At 38.8% G+C, this 26,066-nt stretch overlaps 2 protein-coding genes across 2 annotated transcripts in view; both read left to right on the forward strand.

Annotated features, from left to right (window-relative positions):
* The window catches only part of LOC108110116, a 58,111-nt gene that overhangs the window by 2,863 nt on the left and 29,182 nt on the right, over window positions 1-26,066 (forward strand). The gene's annotated exons all lie outside the window — the stretch shown is intronic.
* Window positions 993-20,177, forward strand: LOC121530043. Its single transcript, XM_041818381.1, has 2 exons — window positions 993-1,093; window positions 19,750-20,177. Exons 1-2 carry the CDS (start codon window positions 993-995, stop codon window positions 20,105-20,107), a joined length of 459 nt encoding a protein of 152 aa, XP_041674315.1. The 3' UTR covers window positions 20,108-20,177.

Genomic DNA, 26,066 nt, shown 5'->3' on the forward strand with positions numbered 1-26,066 from the left:
TACCAATCAATGTTAAATTTCTGAATCAAGGATACATTTTAGGTGCCAAAATACTCACCTCGCCTTACGTAGTTTCCCAAGGAAGTTCAATCCGTCAACATCTAGATAAGACATATCCGTAATCCAGTTTATTTATGAAGATTACAAATGAAGGCAGCCCAATTGTTTCCCAGAATTGCCAACTGGATGAGCACACACACTTTTTATCCTGGGAAAAATAAGTAGAGGATTCCAAAGATGCGTGGGCCTGTGCCGAGGCAGTAAATATCCAAGCTGAATCCAATGGATCACTGATAAAAATGTTCTCTATAGTCGTGAATGGCAGTCGACTTCCGTTGTCGTCGTCAACCCTTTTTTTTCGGTTGGCTGAAACAAACTTTATGGGCTTCCCAGCCTCTCAGTTTGTATCTGTGTATCTGAACATCTTTTTGGCCGCCTGTGTATTATAAAGTTTTGCCAGCCTCAGTTTGGCATCAAAATCAAAATCAAACTCGAAAGCAGGTATACTTAAGCCGGCTCAGTGAGAGCACTGAGAGCAGAATGTAGTATGGAAATCGACATCTGGTGGCAATCAACTGTTCACACAATTGAATCGGATTCAATTGACCAAACAGGAAGCTAATGCGAAATGCGAATGTGATTTCTAATCAATAGTTAGAGTCCCTCCTCTCTCTCTCTTTCCTGGTATCCTGGAAATCTGGCTGTGACTGCGATTATGGCAACAGCTCTGGACCAGTGATTTACGGTTGCTAAAACCGTTGGTTGGTGGATACTAAATGCCAGCTCTCTCAGTTCCCAGCGGGCTTTGGCATTGGCATTGGCATTGGCATTGGCATTCAGTGGACCAACCAATCCGAAACAGCAGAAACCAGAACTTGACCCCGCCACGTGCCCTTGACTACTTGTACTTACACTCCTGTGCTGCCTGCTGCCTGCTGCCTGTAGTGCGCCGCCAAACAGACACACAGAGCCACAATTAAACGCACAAGGACATGGATGTGGACATGGACAGGGACATGGACATGGACATGCATGTGAAGCGATTGGAGTGGAACGGAGCGGAATCGGTGCCAGGCAAAAAGAAACCTAAAAGGTTGCCCCGCTGTTGAACTTTGATATTAGGAACCACTATGAAAGACTTTTCCCATGTTCCCAGCTTAAACAATGGCATCTAAAAATGAAAGAAACTAATAACAAATCGGAAATAGTAATCCCTTAGAGTATCCAAAGATAGTTACCTAAGTAAATATAATACATAACCCGAATGTATCTAGAAATCAAAACATAACCACATCGAACTAGTTCAATGGGCCACTCGAGGGAGTGGCGGAACAGAGGCAGAGGAGGAGCGACCACCTTCTTTGCTGGCAGAGGAAGCAATTGGCCAAAATGGTGTTTGAAGTAAAACCCAGAAACGTGACGGGATTCACAAAACGGTGTTGAACGCATGCCAGAATACCACAAGGGCATCTTACCCTTACTTAGGACCACCGACGAAGGCGACAAAAAGCTTCGAATGAAAGGAAACAATAGCCTCGACCGCAAGAAACAAGGTTTAGCATAAGGGATCTTGGTATCTAATACCCTTTCGACCAGTTGCTTTTCTCTATTTTTTATTAGTTACTTACTGTAAGAGGGCAGGGTAATAATGTATACGCATTAAGTATACGACGCGTTGTCTTACAGCTTGGCTTTAATCTGTAGGAAATTGTTATTGGTTTGTTAGAGAACTATAGTTGGTGGTTTTTATAAACCTAAAAGTTGTTTTTTATGTTTTTTTTTACCACTTTTTCCAAGAAAACAGCAGCAGAAATTTATACTAAAGTTGATGTCTATTTTTTTTAGTAATTTATACCAAGAAATGTTAACAAACATTTAAAGTTGCTGTAGAATATGCCTAGTAACTACCCTTCTTTACCAACTTTCATACCAACTATGCCTCTCATAGCTGGCCAAAACTGTTTGACTAGCACTAAGTCCTTCGTTTGACTTGGCTTAGTTGAGTAGTTCGTTAAAAGAGTGTTATTTTGCCAGGTTCCCAGGGATATTACGCTGCAACGCCCATGTCAAAGGGCGACTTTATGCCAATCTGGCGCTGCCATTGCCATTGTGTTGGTAGTCAGGCACAGACATCTTTTGTATAGGCGGTCCTGTTTTCACTTTAAGCCAGGTCCATACAAACAGCCCGAACTATTGGTGGTAACCAACTGACGTCACAGCAGACGATGCAGAAAAATCAGCGGCAGAAGCCCAACGCTCTCTGTGCATTGCCTGTGAAATTATCGACTAATTACCAAGCCGTCTTTTTTCTCGCTTTTTTGGCTAGACAAATCTTTAACCAGGCCAACTGAAATAAGTTAACTATAGATACTAACAAACTTGTTGGACTCTGTTTTTCTGTGTTTTTTTTTCTGCCGTTTTTTCGGCCTTTATTTTGGTCGCCGCACCATCGATTTTTGTGTGACGACGCACAAAAGCTGACATACAGACACACACACATGTCCCCATCCCATCACATAGATACTCACATACAAAGATACGGTTGACGTTGGTAACGGTAATAAATTGCCATTGAAATTTTGTCGTTTAGCTTGCCCTCTCTCTCTCTCTCTCTCGATTTTAGCTTTATTATCACACCCTGCCTGTAGAGGTTGAGTTACTTTCACTGCGATCTTGTAACTCGATCGTGGGTTATTAGGGTTGTAGCCACCTGTTGGGGGAAAAGTGAAACATTAATCTCAAGGATTTGGCTAGTTTGTAGATGGAGAGTTTCTACCAACTAAAAACTGGAGAACTTAGTAATTTTTTAACAATAACACATAAAATTTATATGGAAAACATAAAACCTTTGGAATTTGCTGGCTAAAACCACTGAAAGAGCATCATGTGGTGCCTGGAAAAAAGAAAGAATAAAGTTTCATGCCACCAAAATACCGCTGTACTGTGGATTTTTGTCAATAGACAGCTGGTAGGTGGTCGAAATGGCCGACGGAATGTGGCATAATAAATAGATATGAATGTGATTGCTAGAACTTTGTTCGCTTTGTGGCTGCCCAATAAGAATGAAATCTGTTTGGCTTTGGTTTTTGCCTTGAATTAATAACCCGCAACCTGTGGCGAGTCAATCGTGATTTCATGTTCCTTCTTTAATTGGCTTTACTCTCTCATATAGTATATAGTATATATATATTTAAAGCTCAACTTAAAGTGAAATTTGCCAGGTGAAATTCAAGCCACCGTTCGTGTCTCAAGTTCCTTTGTCCCGGAGTGTGTGCAACAGTTTTTGGAGTCGCCCACAAATTGTATTGATTGCTATCGATTAGGCTGAATGCGTGGAGCGTGAGCATGTGACAATGTGGCCAGTTGGGTGGGGAGAGGTTGAAAAAGGAAAAAAAAAAAGAAACTCATATAAACGACAGAGGAGGAGAATCAAGGATTGGGTGGACCAGCGATTGACATTTCACAAAAGGACATCGGTGAATGGCGGATGGCTGATGGCGAATGGCGAATGGCGACTGGCAGGCCGGGCAAAGAGCAAAGCGCAACAAATGTTATTCCATCGTGTTGCCGTTCGAGTCCTTGGATCCTCAAGTCCACCTTGCATCCTTGAGTCCTGTCCCCGCGTCACTTGCAGCTGCTGTTTTGCACTCGCCTCTTATCATTTGTTGTTGCCTGTTGCTTGGACGATTTCCGTATCCGTTTCCGCTTCTGCTTGTGCTTCTCCTTCTGCTTCTGCTACTGCTACTGCTTCCGATTCCTCATCCTCATCCGATTCCGATTCCGCTTTCGATTCAGTTTCAGCTTGCCAGCAACGTTCTTTGTTAATTTGTTTGTGCAGTTTGGCCAAAGGAGGAATGGAAAAGTTGAAAGCACTGCAGGTGGTTTTGCTGCCAACAGTTGCAGTTTCCACTAGCCAGTTAGCCAGATGTGTGTGCTCTTTGACCTGGCCATCTGCCAGTAGCATTTCTCCAATCACTAAATCTTTCGATTGCCAGTTTGCATATCTTAGAAGAGGATGTTTTTTCTATGCTTTTTGCACCTTCTGGGCAATGGTCGCACAGCCATGATCTGTTAGATTAAATCAAAGTGCAAAAGAGCTTAGTTAGTAAGATGGCTTGCCAAGATTCCAACCTTTTTCCAACCCCTTCCAGAGCCAATAATCCCCGAATAATGACGCAAACCTATATAAAAACCTTTACAAAACTTTGACATTATCATAGTATTCAAAGTCCTGGACAATGAGAGTTTCCCATCTAATGAGAAATTCTCGGCATTATTTGTATAGAGTCCTTATGCATTGTGGTCTTCCACTTTGACTTCAACTTTGAGCGTCTGTGGACACTTTGATGTCCTGGAAAATATAGCAATGTGATGTCAAGCAATTCATATCCAGTCTAATTAGACCAGATGTTCCGTTCGACGAGTGTCCTTAGCCCCGCCCCGAGTGCCAAAAGCTCATTTTGTATTGGTAATGCTTGGCCAGGGTGTTCCAACTGCATTTCTCTCTCTCTCCCCCCCCTTTCCCCCTTTTCCCAGCCCTAACAAATTGACACATTTTCAAGGACATTTTTTACGATGCCGAAACGCTGGCAACAGCTTGCCTGTCAAAAACAATTCGGACCCAATGAAACGTTGCTGTTCCCAGACACCACTTGCAGATCCAACATCCAAAGTTATAAGAGTACATGGGAAAAATATTGTTGGATGTTGAATGGTTGGAAAAAAATATAAATTATTAAGATTTAGTTTAATACTTTCGATAAATAGCTTCATAGTATATTGGTTTTAGGGGGAATTTTACTATTTTGTATTTTTTAGGATGGTTTTACTGTAAAAAGTAATATCTCCAGACGGGTCTTTGCAAAGCCAAAGTTATGTGGATGCATTGGGTAATTATTTTTAGATATTTTATAGTCACAAAACTGACAAATTGCTTCTAAAATTTAGCTTAAAAATTGTTGGAAATATTATGAAAATGTTGGTTTTAAAGAGAGTTTAACAGCTTAGATATTTTTGGGATGGTTTTTTGGTAAAAAGTACTTTATCCTGACTTTGTTTTCAGGTCCAAAAGTTATATGAATACATTGGAAGAATGTCTTCCTTTATTGTTAAGTTAGAGAATATAAATATGAGGGTAATCTTTCAAAGATTTAGGTTATAATTTTGGAAAAAGAGAATAACAAAAGTTGATCTTAAAGAGAGTTTCTAAATATGAGAATTTTTATGATTGATTTTCTGTAAAAAGTATTTTGCAAAACCAAAGTTATACTTGTAGGAGTACACCAAGAAACATATTTAAATATGATTTAATAAAGGATTAATAATGGTTTAATAATGATTTAATAGTTAATATGAAATTCTTAGAGGACTTGGCTTAAACTTTGGTGTAGTTATCAAGAAAATGTTGGTTTTAAAAGGAGTTTCATAAATCTGAAAAATAGCCATTTGTAGGCTAGAAATTGTCGTAAACTTATTTTATAATTAGAAACTTTACTTTCAGAACTAAAAACTAGATGGATATATAGAGAAACGATTTTTGGAGAATCCTAAAATATTTGTATTTTTTAAAAAAGTATAAAATATCTATAAAGTAAATGCACATTTTTGTCATATTTTTATTATTATTATTATTACTATAGTTATGGCGTTTAAATTAACATTGTAAAAGTATAACATTCCCTACTTGTTGTCCTTTTTCTTTAATGTCTTTTATTATCTCAACCACTCTTCTTGAGTCAAAAACCAAGTCCCTTTTCAATTCTTGTTCATCCCTCTGTTCGCTTGTCTGTGAGCGAGACGGATGTATATACATAACGATCTTTTAAGCTAACTTACATGATAGAAAGGGATAAGAGTATATGGTTAATATTTACAGTTAGGTTGTTTTTCGCGATAAAAGTTGTACAGTGGGCCCTAATAGTACTTGTCCAACCACAACATCTATCTTGCTAGTATTTTTTCTAAAAAATAATATATCTTACTTTTAAAAAACCATTTTGTTTCTCTCTAAAAGCTCTAAAAACCTAAAAAAGAGATAAAAATATTATTAATTTAATTTTTAAACATTTTAAAGAACAAATAAAAATCTAGAAAAATGCCTTCTGGCCATGTTAGCTTTACCCAATACGTAAACCACTTTTTTACAACTTAATAAGTTATGTTTTTTTTTCAGTGCACTAAAAGCATGTGGCTGCCAGTTGACTACAATGATCAATGGCAGGGCTTTCTAGTCGAATTTCACGAGCTGTTGCCGCAGCCGAAAGTTTATTAATTTGTTATCCTGTCACTTGGCCGCTTTCATTGCCTTTCATTAGACGAAGCACCCCCTCCTCCTCCCCCCCTCCCTCTAACTCCCCCCTCTCCCCACTTCATGGCAATTCCGGAGACCGCAGAAATTAATTACCGGATTATAAGACAACTTCATTGGCCAAACGGGGGCATTTTGTGGGCGGAGATTAGAAGCATGGGGTTTAGTAGGAGAGAGGGGGCGTGGCAGACAAGGCGATAAGCCCGTTTCAGTTCAATTTTCACCATTCAACATTCAGCATTGCGATGGCAGAGGCGGAGCCATTTGGTTTGGGCTTTTATGATTAACATTTAATAAGAAAAGGTCACGCACCGAGAGAGCGAAGGAGGAGAAGGAGTCGAGGAGTCGAGGAGATCCTGGGAATAGGAATTGGCTTAGGGACTGGTGAGAGAGGAAAACTATATCGGAGGCATTCCAGTCGCATCTGGGGCCCCGGCTAAATTAAGTGCCCAACTTAAATAACTCGAATTAAACATTAATAGCGTACTTAAAAGTTTTCCTTTTCGTTTTTGTTTTCCTCGCCGCCTTCGTGTTTCATTTATTGCCGTTCTTATTCCCCTTGGCCTTATATTGGATTCGATTGTTGTTGTTTTTCCTTTTTTGTATTTTAAGTTTTCCTTTTTTTTGGGAGGGAGGGGAGAGGGTAGGAGAGGTCCAAGTAGAGAGGCCAATTTCTTGATGAAATGATTTCGTAGTGAACTTTGGCGTTCGCCTATGGCCATTTCTCAACTCTTTCCCTGTCCCCGAAAAAAAAAAAAAATCGATGGCCCCATCGAAAACTTATGAGCTGCAGGATGAGTTGGAGGTTATGGATGAGGCAGAGGGTGGTGGCCTGGCCACTTAAGCCGGCCTTTCAATCTTAAATGCTTCATCGAGTTTCCCTTTGATTAAACAGTTGATTGTATTATCCTTGCTGATTGACTCACTCCACTCCTTTGATTAAATATTCGCATGTGAGAAAGTTTAAAGATGCAAAATTAATAAACGTTTTAGGTACATAAGTTCTCAATCGTTTTCGGTTAACTTGTATCTGTGGTTGTCGTTATGGAGATGCCTTACTTAGTATCGCGAAAATATAATCAAAAGCTTCTCGGTTTACTTTTTCTTCCTGCTCATCCCTGCTCCTCCCTGCTCCTTTATCCTTCAATGTATTGTCCTGGCTGCCTGACTGCCTGGCAGAGAGATCCTGCAGCTGCGACTGACAGAGAGATACTTATTTTATAAGCCCGCGACATGTCCTCCATGTTGGGCCTAAGTGTTGCCCCAAAACCGAGGCGGATTAGGCCCCACAAACGCATTCCGATGTGCCAAAGCCAATTTCATAAATCTAACAGTGGTTAAGAGTAGTGAGTTAGTAGTTAATTAGTAACTAAATATTGCTACATTTTTGTCTCTAAGAAGACTTTCACTCTTCTTGGGATAAGTCACTGAGATGGTGTTTCTAAAAGATAGAAAAGGAGTTACATTCTGCCTTGGGTAGAGGTTTCTTTACAAGATATATTAAAGGATATATCTTCTATATCTGATCTAAACTAATCTAGAAGTAAAGCTTATACCTTCAAGACATCTTAAATATTGTTAAACATCAGCAACTTAGATAGGCTTAGACAAGGAAACTTGAAAAATTTGAGTTGCCAACTTTGCCCCACTGTCAGTCAGCCGATGAGACTTCAAGTGCCTCACCCCCTGCCCACCCCCGACTTCGATGGCATCCATGTCTGGGCCGCTCGAGATGTTGTCAGCTTAAGTGCTTCATTTGAGGCGCCATGAAATATGCAACAGGCCGCCCAAGTGAGCTTCCACTGTACAGAATGAACATGCACGTCCTCTCAGCCTTCTCCTAATCCTGATAGTCCTCTACTGCCTGCTACTCCTGCTCCTCTTTCTACTCTATGAACGACTGCAACCCGTCAGGCAGGCTCAGTGGGCCTCTCTCTTAAATTGTTTTGCCTCTCTAATGCCTGGGAATCAAGTTCTATTCTGTCCTCACTTCCGCTCCCAAGGGCTCGATATTGATAGGCTTTGCGCACTTTGGGGCTTCTAGGACCTGCCATAATTTCACATCAAATATGTTCCAGCTGAAAGCCATTCCAAAAATTATGCATGTCCTTTGAATTTTCATCAAGCTGTCCTTTTTTTCTGTGAACTACTTTCTCTGGGCCTAGCAGCTGAAATGGAAATGCCATATCAGTGTGTAAACTGAGGCAACAGCTTAATTGTTTGATTTTGATTTTCTCAATCAAATAAATGTGTTTTGTGAATGTTTGAGACAACTTTGGGAAATGGGAAATTATATACTCTAGCAGGAATGAGAGAAGTTCACCCTGAATTTTCCACTTTAAGCTGAGAGAGAGGGAGAAATTCTATGAAATTCTTGCAACCTTTGTGGAAAATTTGAACTTGAAATACCTTCTTAACTGTGTGATTTTCTCAATCAAATAAACGTTTGAGAAAACCCAAGAAAAACCGCCTTAACTTGCAGTCATAGAAGAAGATTGTTTGCTTTCATAAACCATAATTACTTTAATTACTTACCCAAGCCAAAGGATGTTTGTAAATCTTGAATTTAATCCATTAGACATGTTGGTGTTGGCACTTCGGAAGGGGGCAAGGGAGATGGGTAACCCTTACCACCCCCCCGCCAAACCCTTAAAACATTTTGGTTATGTGATTTAATTAATAAAGGTTCTTCCAGGCCAAAAAAAAAAAAGAAATCATTCTGGGCTTCCTTTTGCCGCCTCGCAAGGCTTTTTGGTGACATTTAAATATAAATGAAAAAGGTACGCATACGCCACGTTGTCGGCCGTTGAAGAGGTCTCTGCTGAGGAGGGAGGAATGGCCTGGCATGGGCGGCGGTTAGGCCATAAGGGTTTGCCAGACATCTGCATATTGCCATTGTGACAGGCGTACGGCTGAGCCATGGAGTCGTGAAAGCCAAGCCGGGCAGCAGGATGAAATTTCCCAGCACTTTCTCTTCTCTTCTTCATCTTCTTCTCATTTTTTATTCCCTTCACATGTGGATAAGTTGAAATAAATGTGAGGAGCAGGGAAGTAGAGGTAGAAGATTGTATGCCCTTGTGGCAAGAAGCAGAGAAAGAAGGGCGAAGGGTCCTGCAATTTAGCGCGACAACAATGGCGGCCAAGTGGCGCCATCATATCCTCCCGAGCCCAAATTTTCTTCTCCTTTCTCCTCTTTTTTTTTGTTGTAGGCATACAAATGCCAGTGTGTGTGTGCGTGTGTGTTTTGTGTGTGTTTTTATTGTACTGTTTCTGTTCTGTTTCGTATAATTAAAAACCTCGAGTGAGCCCAGCCAAATACAGATGTGAAATCCACGCCAAAAAAATAAACAGGGAGAAGAAAGGTGCCAGCCAGGCAAGAAATTAAATATTTATTTCTACAATTAGTAGTTACGGGGAAAGAAGGGGAGACCTAAGCAATTAAAAGAGCAAGCTGAGGGGAAGCAAAATGCTAACATGTAGCTCCCCCAAAAAACCAAACCTAATACTCGTAAATTTCCCTTACAAGAAGTTAATTTAAATTAATTATCTTAGCTTTGTTGGCCCAGAAACAGATTTTAGTTTGATTTTTCAGCTAAAAAAGAACTTCAGCTCTGACTTATTAACTTTAAATAATCTAACAAAGCTTATACCATCTCTTAAAAGACTAAAGATTAACCCTTAAACAGAGTTAACTTCCCTTAACAGTCAAATTAGAAACCATTTCCCCTTACAATTTCCCCTGTGAAATTTATTGGAAAGCCAAAAAAAGCTTGAAATTTGTAAAATTTTATGCCTGTTATAAAAAAAAAAACACCCACAAAGAGATTGTTATTTTGCTGGGAAAAGGCAGTTATTCCAGCCTTAAGCCTATTATTTGTCACAGAAATAGCCACATTGTATTTTTTCCAAACCCACACACAGGCACACACGCACACCCACCGACCCATACACACAGAGTGTGGCAGCCCAGATGGACCACAAAAGCAATCTCATCATCGACACTTTTTGCTATTTATTTTCATTATCCTTCCTCGCAATTCCTCGCACTAATCAAATGACTGAGAAAAACAGTGGAAAGTGGAAAGGCTGAGGCTGAAGCTGAGGCTGCTCCTCAGGCTGAGGCTGACTCCGAGGAACATAATCAACGACAACAAAGTCGAAATTGAAATCAAATTGCTAAAGAGAGAGCAGGGGGGCAGAGCGGTGGCAGGACCTTGTGGGTGGCTGTTGGCCAGCGGGTGGATGGTGGGCGTTAAATGAAAGAGAGGAGAGATGAGGTGGGGCAACAAGGCAAGCAAAGAATGAAACTGGAGCAATGCTGCAGCAAACAGCCGAGCAGCATCATTAAAATGCAATGCATCAACGCGCGATTGTCTCTGTGTGGGTGTGTGAGTGTGGGTGTGTGTGTGCTAGTGTGCTAGTGTGTGTGTTGATATTGTTGTTTCCATTATTATTTCCCATGGGCGACACGACACGGCACTCATAATTAAACGCATTTTGAATTTAATTATGTGACGGCAACAAAAAAGCAATAGTTTGTTGCAACGCGAGGATACCAGGAGAGTCGAAGGATTCCCAGGATTCCCAGGATTCCACAATAACTCCTCTACCCCCGCACTGACCTCTCGCATTTTTGCATAATCGCTTTTGGATACGATATGCGAGAGCAAAGCCCTCAAAGGGATTAGTGTTCAGCAACAATTTAGCAACGAGACAGGAACAGAGGCGAAAGCTAAAACTCTGCCAAGCGGAAGCTGTCCAAAAAAAGCTCAGCCTGTCAGCCAGGATCCAAGGTCCTGTCCGGACATCATCAGCAGCAACAGCAGCAACAGCAGCAGGGATGAGTCTTAAAGGGCCAGCAATGAATTGGCCTTAGATGCTGGCAATTAAAGACGCTGCCAAGTGTGCTATGAAAATGTTATGGCAAATCCTTTTTTTTTCATCCTTGGGCCAACACAGCTGTTCGGCAAATTACAATTTCCCTTTCTTACCATTTCATGATCTTAGCATTCCGTTAAAGGCCCTTGCTTAGGTGTACTTTTAGTAGACAGTAAATGAAGTTAACTCCTAGCTAACAATTGATTTCTTTTCCCTACTTTCGTGTTCTGGGCAATTAAAGATTTTCGGCCATAAAGATATTAACGCCTAGGCGTTGGTCCTTTTGGGCTTATGTCATAAAGATGGCTCGACCCTTCGCTCTCAGCCATGCCAAATAAAAGTTATTAGCCATTTTCGCTTGGCCAAGTGTGTCTAATTTCGGCGTTAAGCTGACGAAAAGCTTATGGCTACTAAAGGCATCTGTCATTAGGGTTTTTATGGCCAACATTCGAATAAAGCTGGCTAAGTAAATGTATTTAAGGCTGCTGATTTTTGTAACCCAACCATAGTTGGGTTTCCTTTTAGTTTTTGGTCTTTAAGAATGTTAACTGATAAATTAGTTTTGGAGCTCTTTTAGCGGTGTTTTACTGCCTCTATTAACTACTCCATAGATTAACCAACACCCTCTTTTACTTTCTCCTTGAGAAAATGCTGCTTACTTAAACTTAAAATCAGAAAGATAGCTGCCTGAGCTACCTTACCCTTATATCCTTATATCCCTGCTCCTTGGGACTCTACCGACTGCAAATAGTTACCCACCTAACCGGATGTAATGATAGCGTGGAGCATTTTAACACGAGTGCAAACATAATTAGTCCTTAATCATAGTCAGCATATGTGTGTGTGTGAGAGTGTGTGTTCAGGGGCTTCCCACGTTCCTTCTTAACCCCCTCACAACCCTCTGAATTCATTTCGTTTGCAATGAGCGGTTGTACAGCTTCCGGTTTGCAGCGGAAGTTGAAAAACCAGAGCGGAAAATTAACACAAAAAAAATAAATACATTTATTTATTTAAGGTTTCTATAAGTTAAAAGTTAATCAAACCACTTTAGAGGCGATCATTGGAGGGTTTATTAATTTAGAAAGAGTTTGCTGTGGATTTGGGGAATAGTTTTGGTTAGTAATTCAGGGGGTTAGTCGGGTTATTAGGGAAAGGTTTTCTATAAACAAAGTTTAAACTTAAAAATGAAGTGTAAATATTACAAACTCCCCCTAAAAGTAGCTGTCACAAACTCACTCATGCAGATAAATACAAATCAATTTCAGATTTTCATTAAATCAACTTACTATTATTATTCATCGCCTACTAATTGCCTTGACAGGCCTTCTGCAAGAGCACAAAAATCATTGTAAAATTCACAAAGGGAAATGTCTTTCTTGCTTTCAAAACGTTTATCCTTTAAAGTCAAGAAAATAATAAACAATTATTGCAAACTGCATAAACATTTGCCATTTTACCTTAGAAAATAAATTTCATAAAAATTTGTTCAGTTTAAGGTTTTGGATTAATTAGAGCAATTTGACTTGGGCCAGTGCATTTGCATGGCTGGAAACTACCATTGTTGGCAGATCACATGGGTAAACTAATAAAACTCAGCAAACACACACAGAAAGTCATACACATTCCACATACGCCCTGTGGCCCAATGGCAAAGTAAATATGTCCGAAAAATGCAAAGAATGAACGTTGGCAGACTTAATTGGAATTTAAATCAAAAGATAAACTAATTTATATATATATACTCGTATACGGGTATATACCTGAGGTATAGTTCGAGTTTTGTGTGGTAAAACCCCTCCCCCCCCACCCCTTCCCACCACTCACTTCAATCATGGTTGAAGCACAATTTAAGGCGCGTGAATTATGCATGCTACGAGGAGCAGGAGACCTCCGTTCGTGTGTCCTGGATTTGGGTCAGAGCAACAAAATCAATACTACGCCGAGTTTAAGGGCTGCAAAAAAAAAAAAAGTAAAAACAAAAACAAACAACAACAAGAAGAAGAAGAAGAAGCAAAACAGAGGCAGGTAAATTTGTCTTTTGGCACACGAATACCTGGCAAATCGTTTCCATTTATATGTCGTTACTTCAGTCATTTTCCAAATCAATTTTCAATTTGTATTCATAGCAAATTAGACGCGCGACTGAAGCGAAATGCAATTGCCTTACCCACCGACTTCGTCCTTTTTCCACTTCCCTTGGCTTAAATTCGCTCTAAGCCAAAATTGCGCCCTAACGGAGCATTAAACTTTGCCCGCATTTAAGCCATAGGCGTAAGTTAATTTGTTTGGCCTAGGACATGGGAATGCCAGTCTGTCGTAAGCCCGGCGAGTTCTGCCTTTCCTGGCTCTGACTGACCCTCATCGCCTCTGCCTGGCCGCCAGTCAAAGAGGAAACGAAACGAAGGCAAAGAAATGGAAAGTAACCAACGAAACAAAATGCAAACATGAAACGAAATCAACACAAAGAACTCGATAGCAAGGTAGGGGGGTAAGAAGGGGGTGTATAGCAGCTTTCGTTTCTGGTTTAGTCAAGCACTGAGAGAAATTTTATAAGGAAATTATAAGGAAACAATCTCACTTAATGTTATAGATTAGGCTATAAATCCGCTTAAGAAACTTTTTGGTTTGAAGGAAAAGATAATGGAAAAGATAAACCTTTTTTAGTTCCTTACTAAACATGTTGGTGGCAGCTTTTTCTTTGAGTGTAACCTATGGAAGGCCACTAGCTTCCCACAAGGTGCCCAAGTTTCCACCCATCGCTGGCATTGCCCGAGTGTCCTCAAGTGCTTTTGAGTTCTTTGTTTCCTGTAGATGACCAATTTTAATAAAATCCCCGTTACAGGGCAGAAAAAGAAGTTTAAAGTCTAGAAGTTTATTAAATTAAGAAAAATTTATATTTTACAAAGCCTTAACTAGCCAAAAATGTGAAAATTTGCGATTTAAAATGTTTGAAAATGCCAAAAAATTCTCTTTTCTTTTATATTTTAGTAAATAATTTGAATATTTCTTTATTTAACTTAAAATTAGTAAATTTTTCATTTTTAAACTTCCATCACTTTATAATTCCCATTCAAAGCCAAACTAATTTGTTAACATGACAAGTTCTGCCAGAAACTTAAGCTGAAACTCAAACTCAGAGTTGGGCAAACAGACTCTGCCTTCTTGGCATTCTAAGAAGGCCAAAATGGTATATCCTTACCATAACTATGAGAAAAGAAGAACACCTTCTCGGCCATCTAGATCTTAGTTTGATATTTTAGTAATCAGTTTTATGAAGGACTTCTCTGGGTCCAGCAGTTAGCTTCCCCCTTAGCTTGGGGACTCTATTTAGCAAGGGTATTGCCACAGAGAAGCCTACTCCCTCCGCTGCCCTTCCCGTTCCCGTTCCTTTCCTTTACTTTTTTCTTACTTTTTAGCGTTTTTGGTTTAACGCAAACAAAACAAAACGCAAAGCAAACACACTAGCCGAAAAAAAAGGAGGGCACGCATCTGTATTTGTATGTAGATATAGAAAAAACTTCAAAGCACACACACTTAACGTGCTCAGACACGCACTAGTACACACACGAACATGCCGGGCAGAAGCGGAAACGAAAAGAGGAGGAAAATAGGCAACACCAAATAAAAAAAAAAACAGCTAAATAAAAAGGGAAAATGTGAGGGCGCGCGGTGGCGGCTACTTGATGTTGCTGCCGCACACAGATTTTGTTACACTTTGCTCTTGGCTAAGCGTTTGCTAAGCTGTAGCAGGGGTGGCAGAAAGGCGTGGTTGGGCGTTAGTAGGCGTGGCTAGGGACACGTGCCGCTGCATTTGATGCGTGACAATCGCCGGGTCAGCTGCGAAACTGAAGTGCAAATTGGGCTGGCATCATATCATTTTCATGTCATCGTGAATATCAATATTGAACACGAGTTCATTTCCCATTTTTGTGGCAACCTCTTTATGGCCCATTGTGCCACAGATTGAGTTTGTTATTTGTTTTGTTTTTTTTGGTTTTTTATTGATATACATTGGTTGATTAACCAGCGGCAATTATATGGCTTTGCGGTTTAGCAGTCGTTGACAAGGCGAAATGGCAACTGTTTCTAATTTATTCATTGTTTTCTTTTTTTGCTGCATTTAAATTTCAGTTTTTTCCTCCATTTTCAGGCTGTTTATTAAAGTTTGTTAGTTAATATCAGATAAATCTCTTTAATTTAAAGACTCATCAAAAAAGGAAAGCTTTGGATTACATTAGCTGAGGGAGGAGAAAAAGATACTAAAGTGTAGGCCAGGTAGCAGCTCGTCTTTTCTTCTGGTTTTCCATTCCCTGCCTTTTTGTGTTTCGTGAATTGAAATGTAACCAAGCTGAGGGAAAGTCTAATTGCAAACCACAACACAGAGCAGTCAGTCAACTTTGTCGTTTTTCAAAGCTGTTTCTAAGTTGTTGGTTGGCACACAGCACCGCTCCCTCGCCGTCACACTGCCCTCCATTTTGCGAAGAAGTTGGCCACGGCAAACTTCCAACTTCTAACCGAAATGCCTTAAGGCACTCTCTCACACACACACACACACACACATACACAAACAGGATGTGACATCCTGTACACACACACACACATTTATACTCACATATATATATAGACAATCCTGTGTACACAGCTGCGGCTCATTTGATCGCTGGGCTTGGCCAATTGACGGAGGAGAAGACTTTGAGCGTAAATATTTTCCAAAATGTTTGCTAATTTGACTGGAACTGCTCCTTACAAGTCGTCTCTCCCACACTCTGCCGCGCATCCTTTGCTCAGCTCGGTTCGGTGGCATTTGTTTTTCCAGGCTGAGGGGAAAAAGTTTCCGAAAGTGGAGCAGCACCGTTTCTTGGCCTCTGGGCATACCAACATAATTAAAACCGGAAACATTCGACTTTGGCAGGCCGAAGTTCATAGCCTACTTATGCGGGCCCGACACTCTACTCAGCATGGGAATTTGCTGGTCCCAAATCAGTTTAAGTTCTTATAGTTTATGTGGAAAATTAGTTAGTTCTCTGTCTAATTAGAGTTTAAGGATTAGTTCACACCTTTCTTTCGTAGGAAATATGATGAACTGGATTGATAAGCCCCTGCATTTACCTTTTCTACCTTCTACCTTCTTGGACTCTGTCAGGGTGAGATTCATAGCCTACTTATGCGGGCTAGATACTCCAATCAGTAAGGGAATTGGAATAGGCCCAAACCGAAGTTCACAGTCTACTTATGCGGGCTCAGCACACCACTCTGTATGGGAATTGGGAGTCCCAAATCAGGTTAAGTTCTTATAGTTTATATGGAAAATCGGTTAGTTTTCTATATAATTATAGTGTAAACAGTTTAGATCTAACTTTTTGTAAAAAAAATATCTTCAATTTGTATGATAAACTCCGGCATTTACCTTTTCTTCTTTTTGTCTTCTTCGATTTTGGCAGGACACAATTCATAGCCTACTTATGCGGGCTCAGCACTTCAATCTCTATGCGAATTGGACGTTCCAAATCAGTTTAAGTTCTCATAGTTTATTTCTTTTTCCATATAATCAGTTAAATATACTTTTCCCTTCACATAAATATCTTAAATTTGTTTGATTAACTCCGGCATTTACCTTTCCTTAGACATTTTCTTTAGAAAACTTAACAAGTTGAACTTGCAAATGAACTAAGTTTATAGAAGCCAAGCCACGAAATTGTTTTAATGCTTTAAGCAGATATGAAAACTTCTTAAAGTAATTATAAAGTTATCTTTGAAAGTGATTAAGTCAAGTGTTTTTAAGTTTTTTTTGTTTTTTGGCAGACAGACAACCTGTTGTTAGCCAATGGAATGGATTTTGGTTTAGAGTTTGGACTTCGCAAAGGAAATCAATAAGTTGATATTGCAGTTCAAGTGCTCGAGAAACTTTCACTTTTCACAGTTTCATTTTGGCTGTTTGGTCTTCTCGTTTTTTGGGCATAAACAGGCAACTGTCGTTAAATATACATGAGAGCGCCCCGAACGCATAAATTGCCATTTAATGAGTGCGTATATGTAAATGTATATGTATGTGTAGAATAGAATCGGACTCCATTACCAGGAAATTCGCTTTGCGGCCCGAAGTCTTTCAGCTTGGCTAACAAGTTTGTTCCATTTTGCGAGGCGGCAGCAGCAGCAGCAGAGGCGGCTGGCATTTTTGAGTTATTAATAAACAGAGTGTCGCACACAGGGACACGCGTCGAACGAAACACACTCGTTTAGGTTCACATCAATATTTACTCTGGCCAAGTAATTGATAGCTTATTGATTTACATGCACGAGAACTCACCTTACCTTCTTACTTTTATTTCTACATACAGGTGCTTTCTTTTCACTCAGAGCCTTGACTTGAATGCCTACATAGGAATGTATATGTCTTAGATTCTTATTCGTTAATGAAGTCTGTTGCTTTATGATCAAAGTATTTAAGGGAGAAGACAGTTTTGAGGTTAAGAAACTATAAAGAGTGTGTTTTATCTATCAGTTATTATATAGATTCAACTTTCCAACCACCTTTAACCCTTGACAAGCTGAAATAATAAAATAAACTCTACTTTAACCTCATTACCGAACTTTGAATGAGAGTGCCAGAGGCCTGGGTGTAAGTACATTGACAAATTGTTTACCCTGCATTGTGGTAAACAAATTAAGGTAATTGCGTTTGCCGTGAAACCTTTTGTTCATAGATAAAAAGCCAACTTATCGTGTTTAAGTGAGAATTATTGATGGAAATTAAGTGGAATTTTCGTGTTATTTCTGAAAATTCATATTCAGTTATTTGGAATTCATAAGGCAAACAAAATCGCTTTTTTTTCGTAGAGAAAACAACATAACCGAGTGGGCGTTGTTGGTCAGGTTAGGTCAGGATTGAGTGGGAGGAGACAGCTGAGTGATTAAGGCTGGAAGACGGTAAGCTGTCTCAGCTGCTGCTGATGATGGGTTTTTTCCACACACACGAAGAAGCTTCACATCCTGCCTCGTAAGCCACCACCCAAGCAATTTCTGCCCTAGGCTCAGAACTCATTAAATTACAATAAAAATAATATCCCCCGCACACACACACACACACATACTCACAGGGAATTACCTACCGGAAACGCACATAAATCTCGTCATAAGAAACCCAAAGAAAATTCCGGAAAACTTCCCAAACATTCGTGGGTTGAGCCTTTGAGCTTGAGAGACCCTTAAACATAAAGTAATTTAATAATTCACATTTATTGTCAATTTTTCTTTATTATTAATAAACTTAACTTTGCTTTTTTGTAACTTTTTTAATTTGAATATTTCTTATTTTTTGTGTGTGAAAATAGCAATAAATTGAAGGCCAAAGGGCATTGGCGGATGGGAAATAAATTAAGTTTATTGACACTGCCGAGTAAATATTCCTTGACATAAAATAAAGCGCAATCGCCTCGTTTGACGAATCAGTTGGAATATTAAAATTAAAATTAAATCGAAAAAAAATGTAAGGGGGAAATGGTAACCACAAATAAACGTGCCATTTTATTGACCTCATGTGTAAATATCCGTATTAAATATGGTTTGTTAATAACGCGAACAATAGGTTCATTTTGAAAGCGGAAACGAAATTAAAATTGTGTTTGATTGGCCAGACAAAGGCTTTTGGGTAATCAAATTAAATATATGAAAAATGTACAAGCGATAACCGCTGATTAATCAGCTTAACTTACATGGTCAGTATATCAGTTATGGAAAGTTTAAAGTTTATATCCCTCTCAAGTTGAATGTATAAAGTGTATATGCAAATAACTCATACGCCCCGTAATCCCAACTTTATACTTTGCCTAATTAAGCGCAAAGGAACTCAAAGTGCAGATCATAGCTACCCCTTCTCCTGATCACCCTCGCATGTCTCCACCCCCCCACAGATTAACCCAAAAAAGCTACCAAACTCTGCAAATATGTAAAAAAAAAAAGAAACAAAAACAAAAACGAAAACGAAATGAAATAAAAAACAGCATTTAACATTTTGTGTACAAAGGCAGACATGCGAAAAGAGCGAAAAACTTTTCATTTTATGACGCATTAAAATAAAAGCTCGTAAAAACCGAAATGCCACAAAAATCACACACACACGCATAGACAAGGACATGCAGGGGGGGGCGGGGCAGAAGAGTAAACAAACAAATAAACAACAAACAAAGAAAGCAAACAGATAAATCTCTCTCTATATATTTATATATGTATAATACTAAAAAACACTAAATATGACGCCTCTGTTTGGCGGCAATAAAAAACAACTCGAAGGGGTCTTAAAAACGAAATCAAATGAAATCAAATACACTGAGACAAACACAGCCAAGCAGGTGGAATATGTACATAAATATATATATATATTATATACATATTTTAAACCCTATATATATATATTTACCCATTTCGGCCACGTACAAACATAGCCAGCCGCACACGTGTTAAAACCAAAAACTTTCTGTAATTTCTTCATCTCCATCTCTGTCCGGCTGTTGCTTCTGTTAATGATAATGATGATGATGATGATATTTTATTTGGCCAACTGAAAGCCCAAACAGCAGTAGCAACAACAGTAGCAGCATCACCAACATCGTCATCCACATTAACACCAACCACAAGCGCCAGGGCCGACGATTCACACAGTTAATGGACCTCCTGCCACTGGGTGGCCTGAGCTCAAGCTCTTCGAAACTCTCGACACCGGTGATGGCGCCGCCACAAAATCAAATACCGAATCACCCATCATCATCAATATCCTCATCGCTGGGCAGTCCAAATCTTAGCAGCTCACAGCTGGAGGTGACTTCGGCCGGCTACGACAGTTTGCGTCGCTCTGTTAGCTTCCACAGCGAGGAGCTGCTCCTGGACTTGGAGACCGGCGAGGAGTTCCCTTCGCCGCACAGGTAGTTGATCTTAGGGGTTCTTCTCTCTCTCTCTCTCTCTAAACAGAACACACAAACACACAATATCTATACAGAGTAACAGAACCAAATACGAAGAGCAGATGCTGCAGATGCTGCCTGCGCCACTCGGGCGCATACTTAATGTCCCTCTAAACAGCAAGGACCAGCATAATAAATGGAGAACAAAAACAAAATAATAAAAACAGCAAGCAAAATATTCAGCTGGCAAGTGGATGTTAAAGCGGAGTATATGGATGGACAGTCACTGAGAGAAAATGTTACTAAAAAGTGACTAGAAAGATCTTTGAGAGGGTCTAAAAATCCTGAAAGTAGAGCTCTGTTCTTACTCTAAACTTACTTAATTAGGGAATCTGTATCTCTATAACATTAAAATCAGTTTAAATTAAGTTTTATTATACTGATAAAAGGTTTATTAAGGAAAAAGAAGACTAAAAAATAGAATAATTTGATATTTGTAAGTCAAAAATTGGCAAAAATGATTGGAAAACTTCGCATTGAAATTTAAAAAAATCAAAACTAAGTTTATGAAACAATAAGTTATGCCTTAATGAATAAGTTACTTAAAGGTTTTTATCGATTTTCACCTCTATTAACTATTAACTCTTAAATTACCTCCTAAGTACCTTCATTTTCTCTCCGTGTAGAAATCAGAGTCGCTGTTATTGTCATCACAAAAATCCAAGCTGTGCTAGGCATGTTAAATGATTAAATTTTTTAAATACCAAAGACCAATATCCCTACCCCTCTTTTGGGAGAACCCCAAGGCTTGTTCCTCTCAAGGACTCCACTCACTTTCCTAACTGCAAGAGTGAATGGTCGAGACCCTCCTCAAATCACGTCAGCCAGACCTCCACAATACGCACTTAATATCAATAAAACAATACGCTGGCCCTGGAAAATCAAAGTAGATTTGGGTATCTGAGGTGGCAACTACATAAATATCCAATGTACTCGATACCCAGCACTCGATACTTGAGCACGCCACCTACCTTTGTCGCGATGTTAGATTTGGGATTAGCATTTCTCTCTGTACTTGTAAGTGGATTAAGTAACAGGCCCAGCTGACTTATCTTTAGCCAAATTCTATTTCGATTTTAGTGGAAATTAAGTAATTATGGTGTTTGGGTTAGGAGCAGGGGGATTATACAGAATTTCAGGGGTAGTAATGAGTAGTAAATGATTTAATTGGTGTTTTAAGGGGTGTTCTAATTAGATCTATTTAGTGGGAAGGTTTGCGAGGGAACTTTAAAGGGCAGATGTGAAGAAATTTGCAGGAATGTTGCCTTACCTTTTAGTTTTAGAACCAAAAAAGAGCTACTGTCCTATGATGTTTTCCTAAATATTAATAAAGATTAAGCTTGTTTGAAGTTTTAGATAGTTTTTTGTTTATTTCTTAAATTATAAACTTGCTTAATAATATTTTACATAAATAAATAGTTGCTTACGTATACTTAATATGGACTTCTAGCATGAAAATACTCAATAAAATGCTTAAAAATTTAACTTTTTGCTTATTTGATTGAATTTTAACAATATTAAAACTAAACTAAAACTAAATCGAACTTAATTTTGGTAAATATTCCAAATTAAAAGACAAAACTTAAAGGGAATTTAATGTAACTCCAAGCTAATTACATAACTCTTTCCATTTATTCATTAGATTATCTATTCCAAAGCCATCACTTCCACCCCCCCAATTACCACCCAAGCATTTAGTTTAATATAACCGTTAACCATCAACCTCTAATTAACTTGCCCCCGCCAATCGAGATTCGCCTGAATAATTGCAAAGAAAGGTGCATGTTCGGGTATTTGAGCTCGCTGAAATGCCTCTCCGTTTTGGCATTTGACACTTCCACTGCGGCTAACCGCCCATCAATCACGGGGACATGGGCCAAATGAATTAATTACTAACCAGCAGCAGTGGCAGCAACTGATGAATAGCGGCTGGAATAATAATGTATTTGAGGCGGGATTCGATCCACTTGGCGGGACTGACAAGTGTATAAATCGAATTAGCGACGGGGAGAAAGGAGAGGAGAGACTACGCCGCATTCGTTTTCAATTAGGAAGTGAAATGACTGGTCAGTGGGTCTCAGGGTCAGTTGGCTACACGGCAATGCAATTAAGGGATGCAGGACTCCTGAACCAGCCTCTTACCCTTCTGCCGGACACCTGCATCCTGCATTAACATCCGCATCCGGTGGCGACTCAACCGCAGCCAGTAAATTACTCAACCATGATGAAGGAGCAGGGGCAGCGGGGCAGCGGGGCAGAAAGAGCTGTCGACCTTGGCTCTTGTTGACATTGCACTCATTCGATTTGCCTTTTTACCCATTGCGAATCCGATTTGATTTCCCGCATCCAGCATCCAGCATTGTGCAACCTGCATCCTGCATTATCCTTGATGCAACAACATCGACATTGGCATTGCCATTGACATTGGCCTTGGGCCGTTTAATTGCATCACAATGGTCCCAGGTGGTCCTGGTAGGTGGCACTATCTGGGTGAGATCTCGGTCTCCTGGTTTTCTGGTCTCCTGGCCAAACACCATCGATCAACCGCTGTCATAGCTTCGGCTTAACAAGATTGGTGGGTGGCTATTGCTCAAGTTCTGGATTGGTTTTCAAGTTCGTGTCATTAAGCTGAGATTCATGGCTGTCATTTTGCACTATCTTGATAGGGAATCAACCTTCAAAGGATGAGGGAAGGTATCAAAAGGATTAGTTTTTAATACATAAAACTAAATAATAGAAAAGTTTAAGCTTCTTTGTTGCTAATTTAATGTGATTTTGATGTATTTGTAAAGCGGATTTAGTTATTATTTTAAAAACAAAATCAAGCAAGGCACTAATCTGGCTTAAATTCCGTTTTTTTAAGCTGGAAAATGGAAATTGAGAGGCAGATAAATTTATTAAAAATATATTTAATTTTTTAAAGGCAAACTTAATCGGAAAAATCACAGTTAGTTTATGTTCCAAGCAAGGCAGTTTTGATTTAAATAATATTAAGTTATACAGGGTGGCCCATGTAGCGTTTGCTTTTTGAACTGTCGATAATTTTTGATTTGACATTTCGAATTTCTTTGTCAATGTGTCAGATATTTAGTAGAAGGTTTGCAGTTTACGAAATGGTTAAGTTTAAGTTGGGAAATGTTGACATTTTCATAGCGATTTTAAAACGCAAATCTTTCGTGGACCACCTTATGTGTTGTCTTTTCTCTTCGTGATTTTATTACCTTTTTGCCAATTTAATTTGCAGTTAAGACCCAAAGATAGTCAAGGCTAACAGAGAAAGCAAATATTTTCATGATAAAAATAATTGAATACAGATTTTTAAGCATTAAAAATACTTAAAAATTCAAGGAAATATTTATTTTTTTACACAAATTCATTTTTAATGAAAGCCCCAACAGAAAGGTTTTCCAATTTTCCCTATAAAAAAGAAATACCTTTCTTAGAAAACTGCATTTTGCCAGGAAAAGCCGTTGTCCGCCTTTCAAAATGCTTATTTTTCCATTCCAGTTCCAGTGGAAATTCTCACAGTAATTCCATACGAAATCCCACTCCAAGCCGAGAGATAATTCTGCAAAAAATTGAAAAAAAAGAGGGAAACCCAATATCGAGTTGAAGAACTTTTTGCAACTATAAGGGGCCACCCTTGTAGCCTCGAACAGAAAGTTCTCGAACTCAATGGACAAAATTAAATTTAATTAAGACTTCTGCTTACACATTCATAATGTATTTTGGGTTTTGGCAGCCGTTATTATGGCCATGGCAATGGCTTGCTATGCGCCAGACGAAGCCCATTATGCGAAAATAGAAATTGTTTTTCCTGCTGCTGCACATCTCGGCATCTCGGATTGCAGTTTTAATCAGGCGTTCCTTCCCATCCTTACACCCCACAAAATCTCACGGAAATTCGTTCGTGGGAATTTTTGAATTATTTTGGCTTTTGAAACCCGCGAAAATCTGAATCTGCTGCAGCGGCGGCAAAAGCTGCGAAAAGCCGCAAGGCCCTGTAAACTGAAACTTTTCACCGCCCTCGCCCCCCTTTGCCAGCACTCCCTGGCACTAAGGAGAACCTTAGGAAACTCGTTTCCTCATTAAATTTTAACTATGTGCTAAGATGAAGAAAATGCGGTCTTTCAAGTCAGCTCATATAGCCCGGCACTTGGGCACCATTGTTGCAGCCAAAACAAAAATACTTTACACATCTTGTTCTTACCACGCCCAGGGGGCAATGTCAGATTTTGAAAAGATATCTGCAAGTTTCTCAATGGCAAAACAGACGATGTTTTGATAGAAGATACTACTAGTTTACAGATTTATTTCTAACACTCACTGAAATAGCGAAATTTTGACAATTTACCATCTGAAAGACAAACATTTTTCCGTAATTCCAGTCATTTCCCAAAATAGACGAATGGAAAAACAGAGATCTACTTAATTTCCCAGTACCAATTAGCATGGAAAAACAAAAGCCAAACTGGCAAAACTATTTCCCTGCTTAGGTTTTTGTGTGTGTGTTTGAAAAGGTTTTTCCCCGGAAATTTGGCCAAAATTTCCTGACCAATGGCACAGAATTTATTTTGTTGCAGAAATTACACAAAGTTTCCCTTTTTGTGGAAACATTTTTCGGTTAAAAAGGTTTTGGGCGAAAATGTTGCACTCGGTACGAGGCGAAAATAAATTTGCAACGCTTTGAGAGGCAAATGATGAAAATGAAACTAATTAAAAACACTTAACCTGAAGAGCTGTGGGCTATTTGGCATGTGACAGGTAGGACCTCCACCATCGCCTGTATCTTTATTTCGCACGGCAGGAATTTTAATTGCATATTTTCTGGTCAAGCATTCGGTTGCTAAGCCGGGAACTGAGGAGTCCCAAAACAGCAGCTGGGATTGGAAATGCTGGAGGAGAGAGGGTATAGGAAGAGGAGAGATGTGAATGAGAATTGGAATGGAAATGGAAATGGAAATGGTAACACTGGAAAGCTGGTCCGCTGATTGCAGGTGCAGCTACTACTAATTGCCCACCTGTCACTGCCAGCCAGCCAGAAAGTGCACTTGGGGAAAATTAAAAGGGAAATCTTTAACCAAAGAACTTACAAGTTTGTGTTAGATTTTTTATCAATTTAATTTTGGTTTAAAAAATAATACAAAATTAAGTTGAATCCTCTATGAACTTCCTGCTTTTTGGGCAGTAAATAAATTACTAAAAGACAACTAATTTTAAAACATTTTCCAAGAACTAGAAAACCTGTTTAGCATCTTTCTTAATGTGCCTGAAAATCTAAAATTAAATTTATTTTTTTTTAAATAATAATATATTCCCTTAAAAATAAATTCATTATAAATAGCTTTGGCTCTTTGAGCAGCACAAAAATAGCTTAAATTCAAAGTAAAAAAAATCAGTAGAAAAAAGATTTTTTATGCTATGAAAGTTCAGGTTTCATTACAGAAAATTCAAAGTTTTCTTTTATTTTTTTTCAAATATTTTTTATCAAAGTTTTATATTACTTTAAAAAAGCATAAAAAAAGTTTGAATATTAAATATGGCTTAGCAGTTGCAAAAGGTAAAAAGTGGAAGTACAAAAAGTCATTCAAAAAATATATTTTAATGGTAATTTAATATCTTAGGAAAATAGGGAGAAAGGGATTTAGTAGCTTTTTTTTTATCAAAAATGAAAACAGCAAAGTTTTGGGTTACTTCAAATTTATATTCCTTACTTAAATATATTTTAGCAATGATAAAAATAAATAATTTAATATCAAATTTATGAGCTTTCCAAGGCAGGGATAATATTGTGGGAAAAAAGTGAAAGCCTTTTCAGTGAAATTAAAAAAATCAAAACAAAGTTTTATTTTAAAAATGCAAAAATATTATTTTATTTTATAAAAGCATAAAAATATATTATATATCAAATACATAATTTTAAC

The sequence above is a fragment of the Drosophila eugracilis genome, unplaced genomic scaffold (assembly GCF_018153835.1).
Source record: "Drosophila eugracilis isolate 14026-0451.02 unplaced genomic scaffold, ASM1815383v1 contig_2155, whole genome shotgun sequence".
NCBI classification, from domain to species: domain Eukaryota; kingdom Metazoa; phylum Arthropoda; class Insecta; order Diptera; family Drosophilidae; genus Drosophila; species Drosophila eugracilis.

Bases quoted from the DNA above. Each gene is read 5' to 3' on its own strand.
- LOC121530043 (XM_041818381.1), top strand. From the start codon at position 993: ATGGATGTGGACATGGACAGGGACATGGACATGGACATGCATGTGAAG. The intron at 1,094-19,749 runs GTTGCCCCGCTG...GCCAACTGAAAG, and splicing joins GGCAAAAAGAAACCTAAAAG to CCCAAACAGCAGTAGCAACA.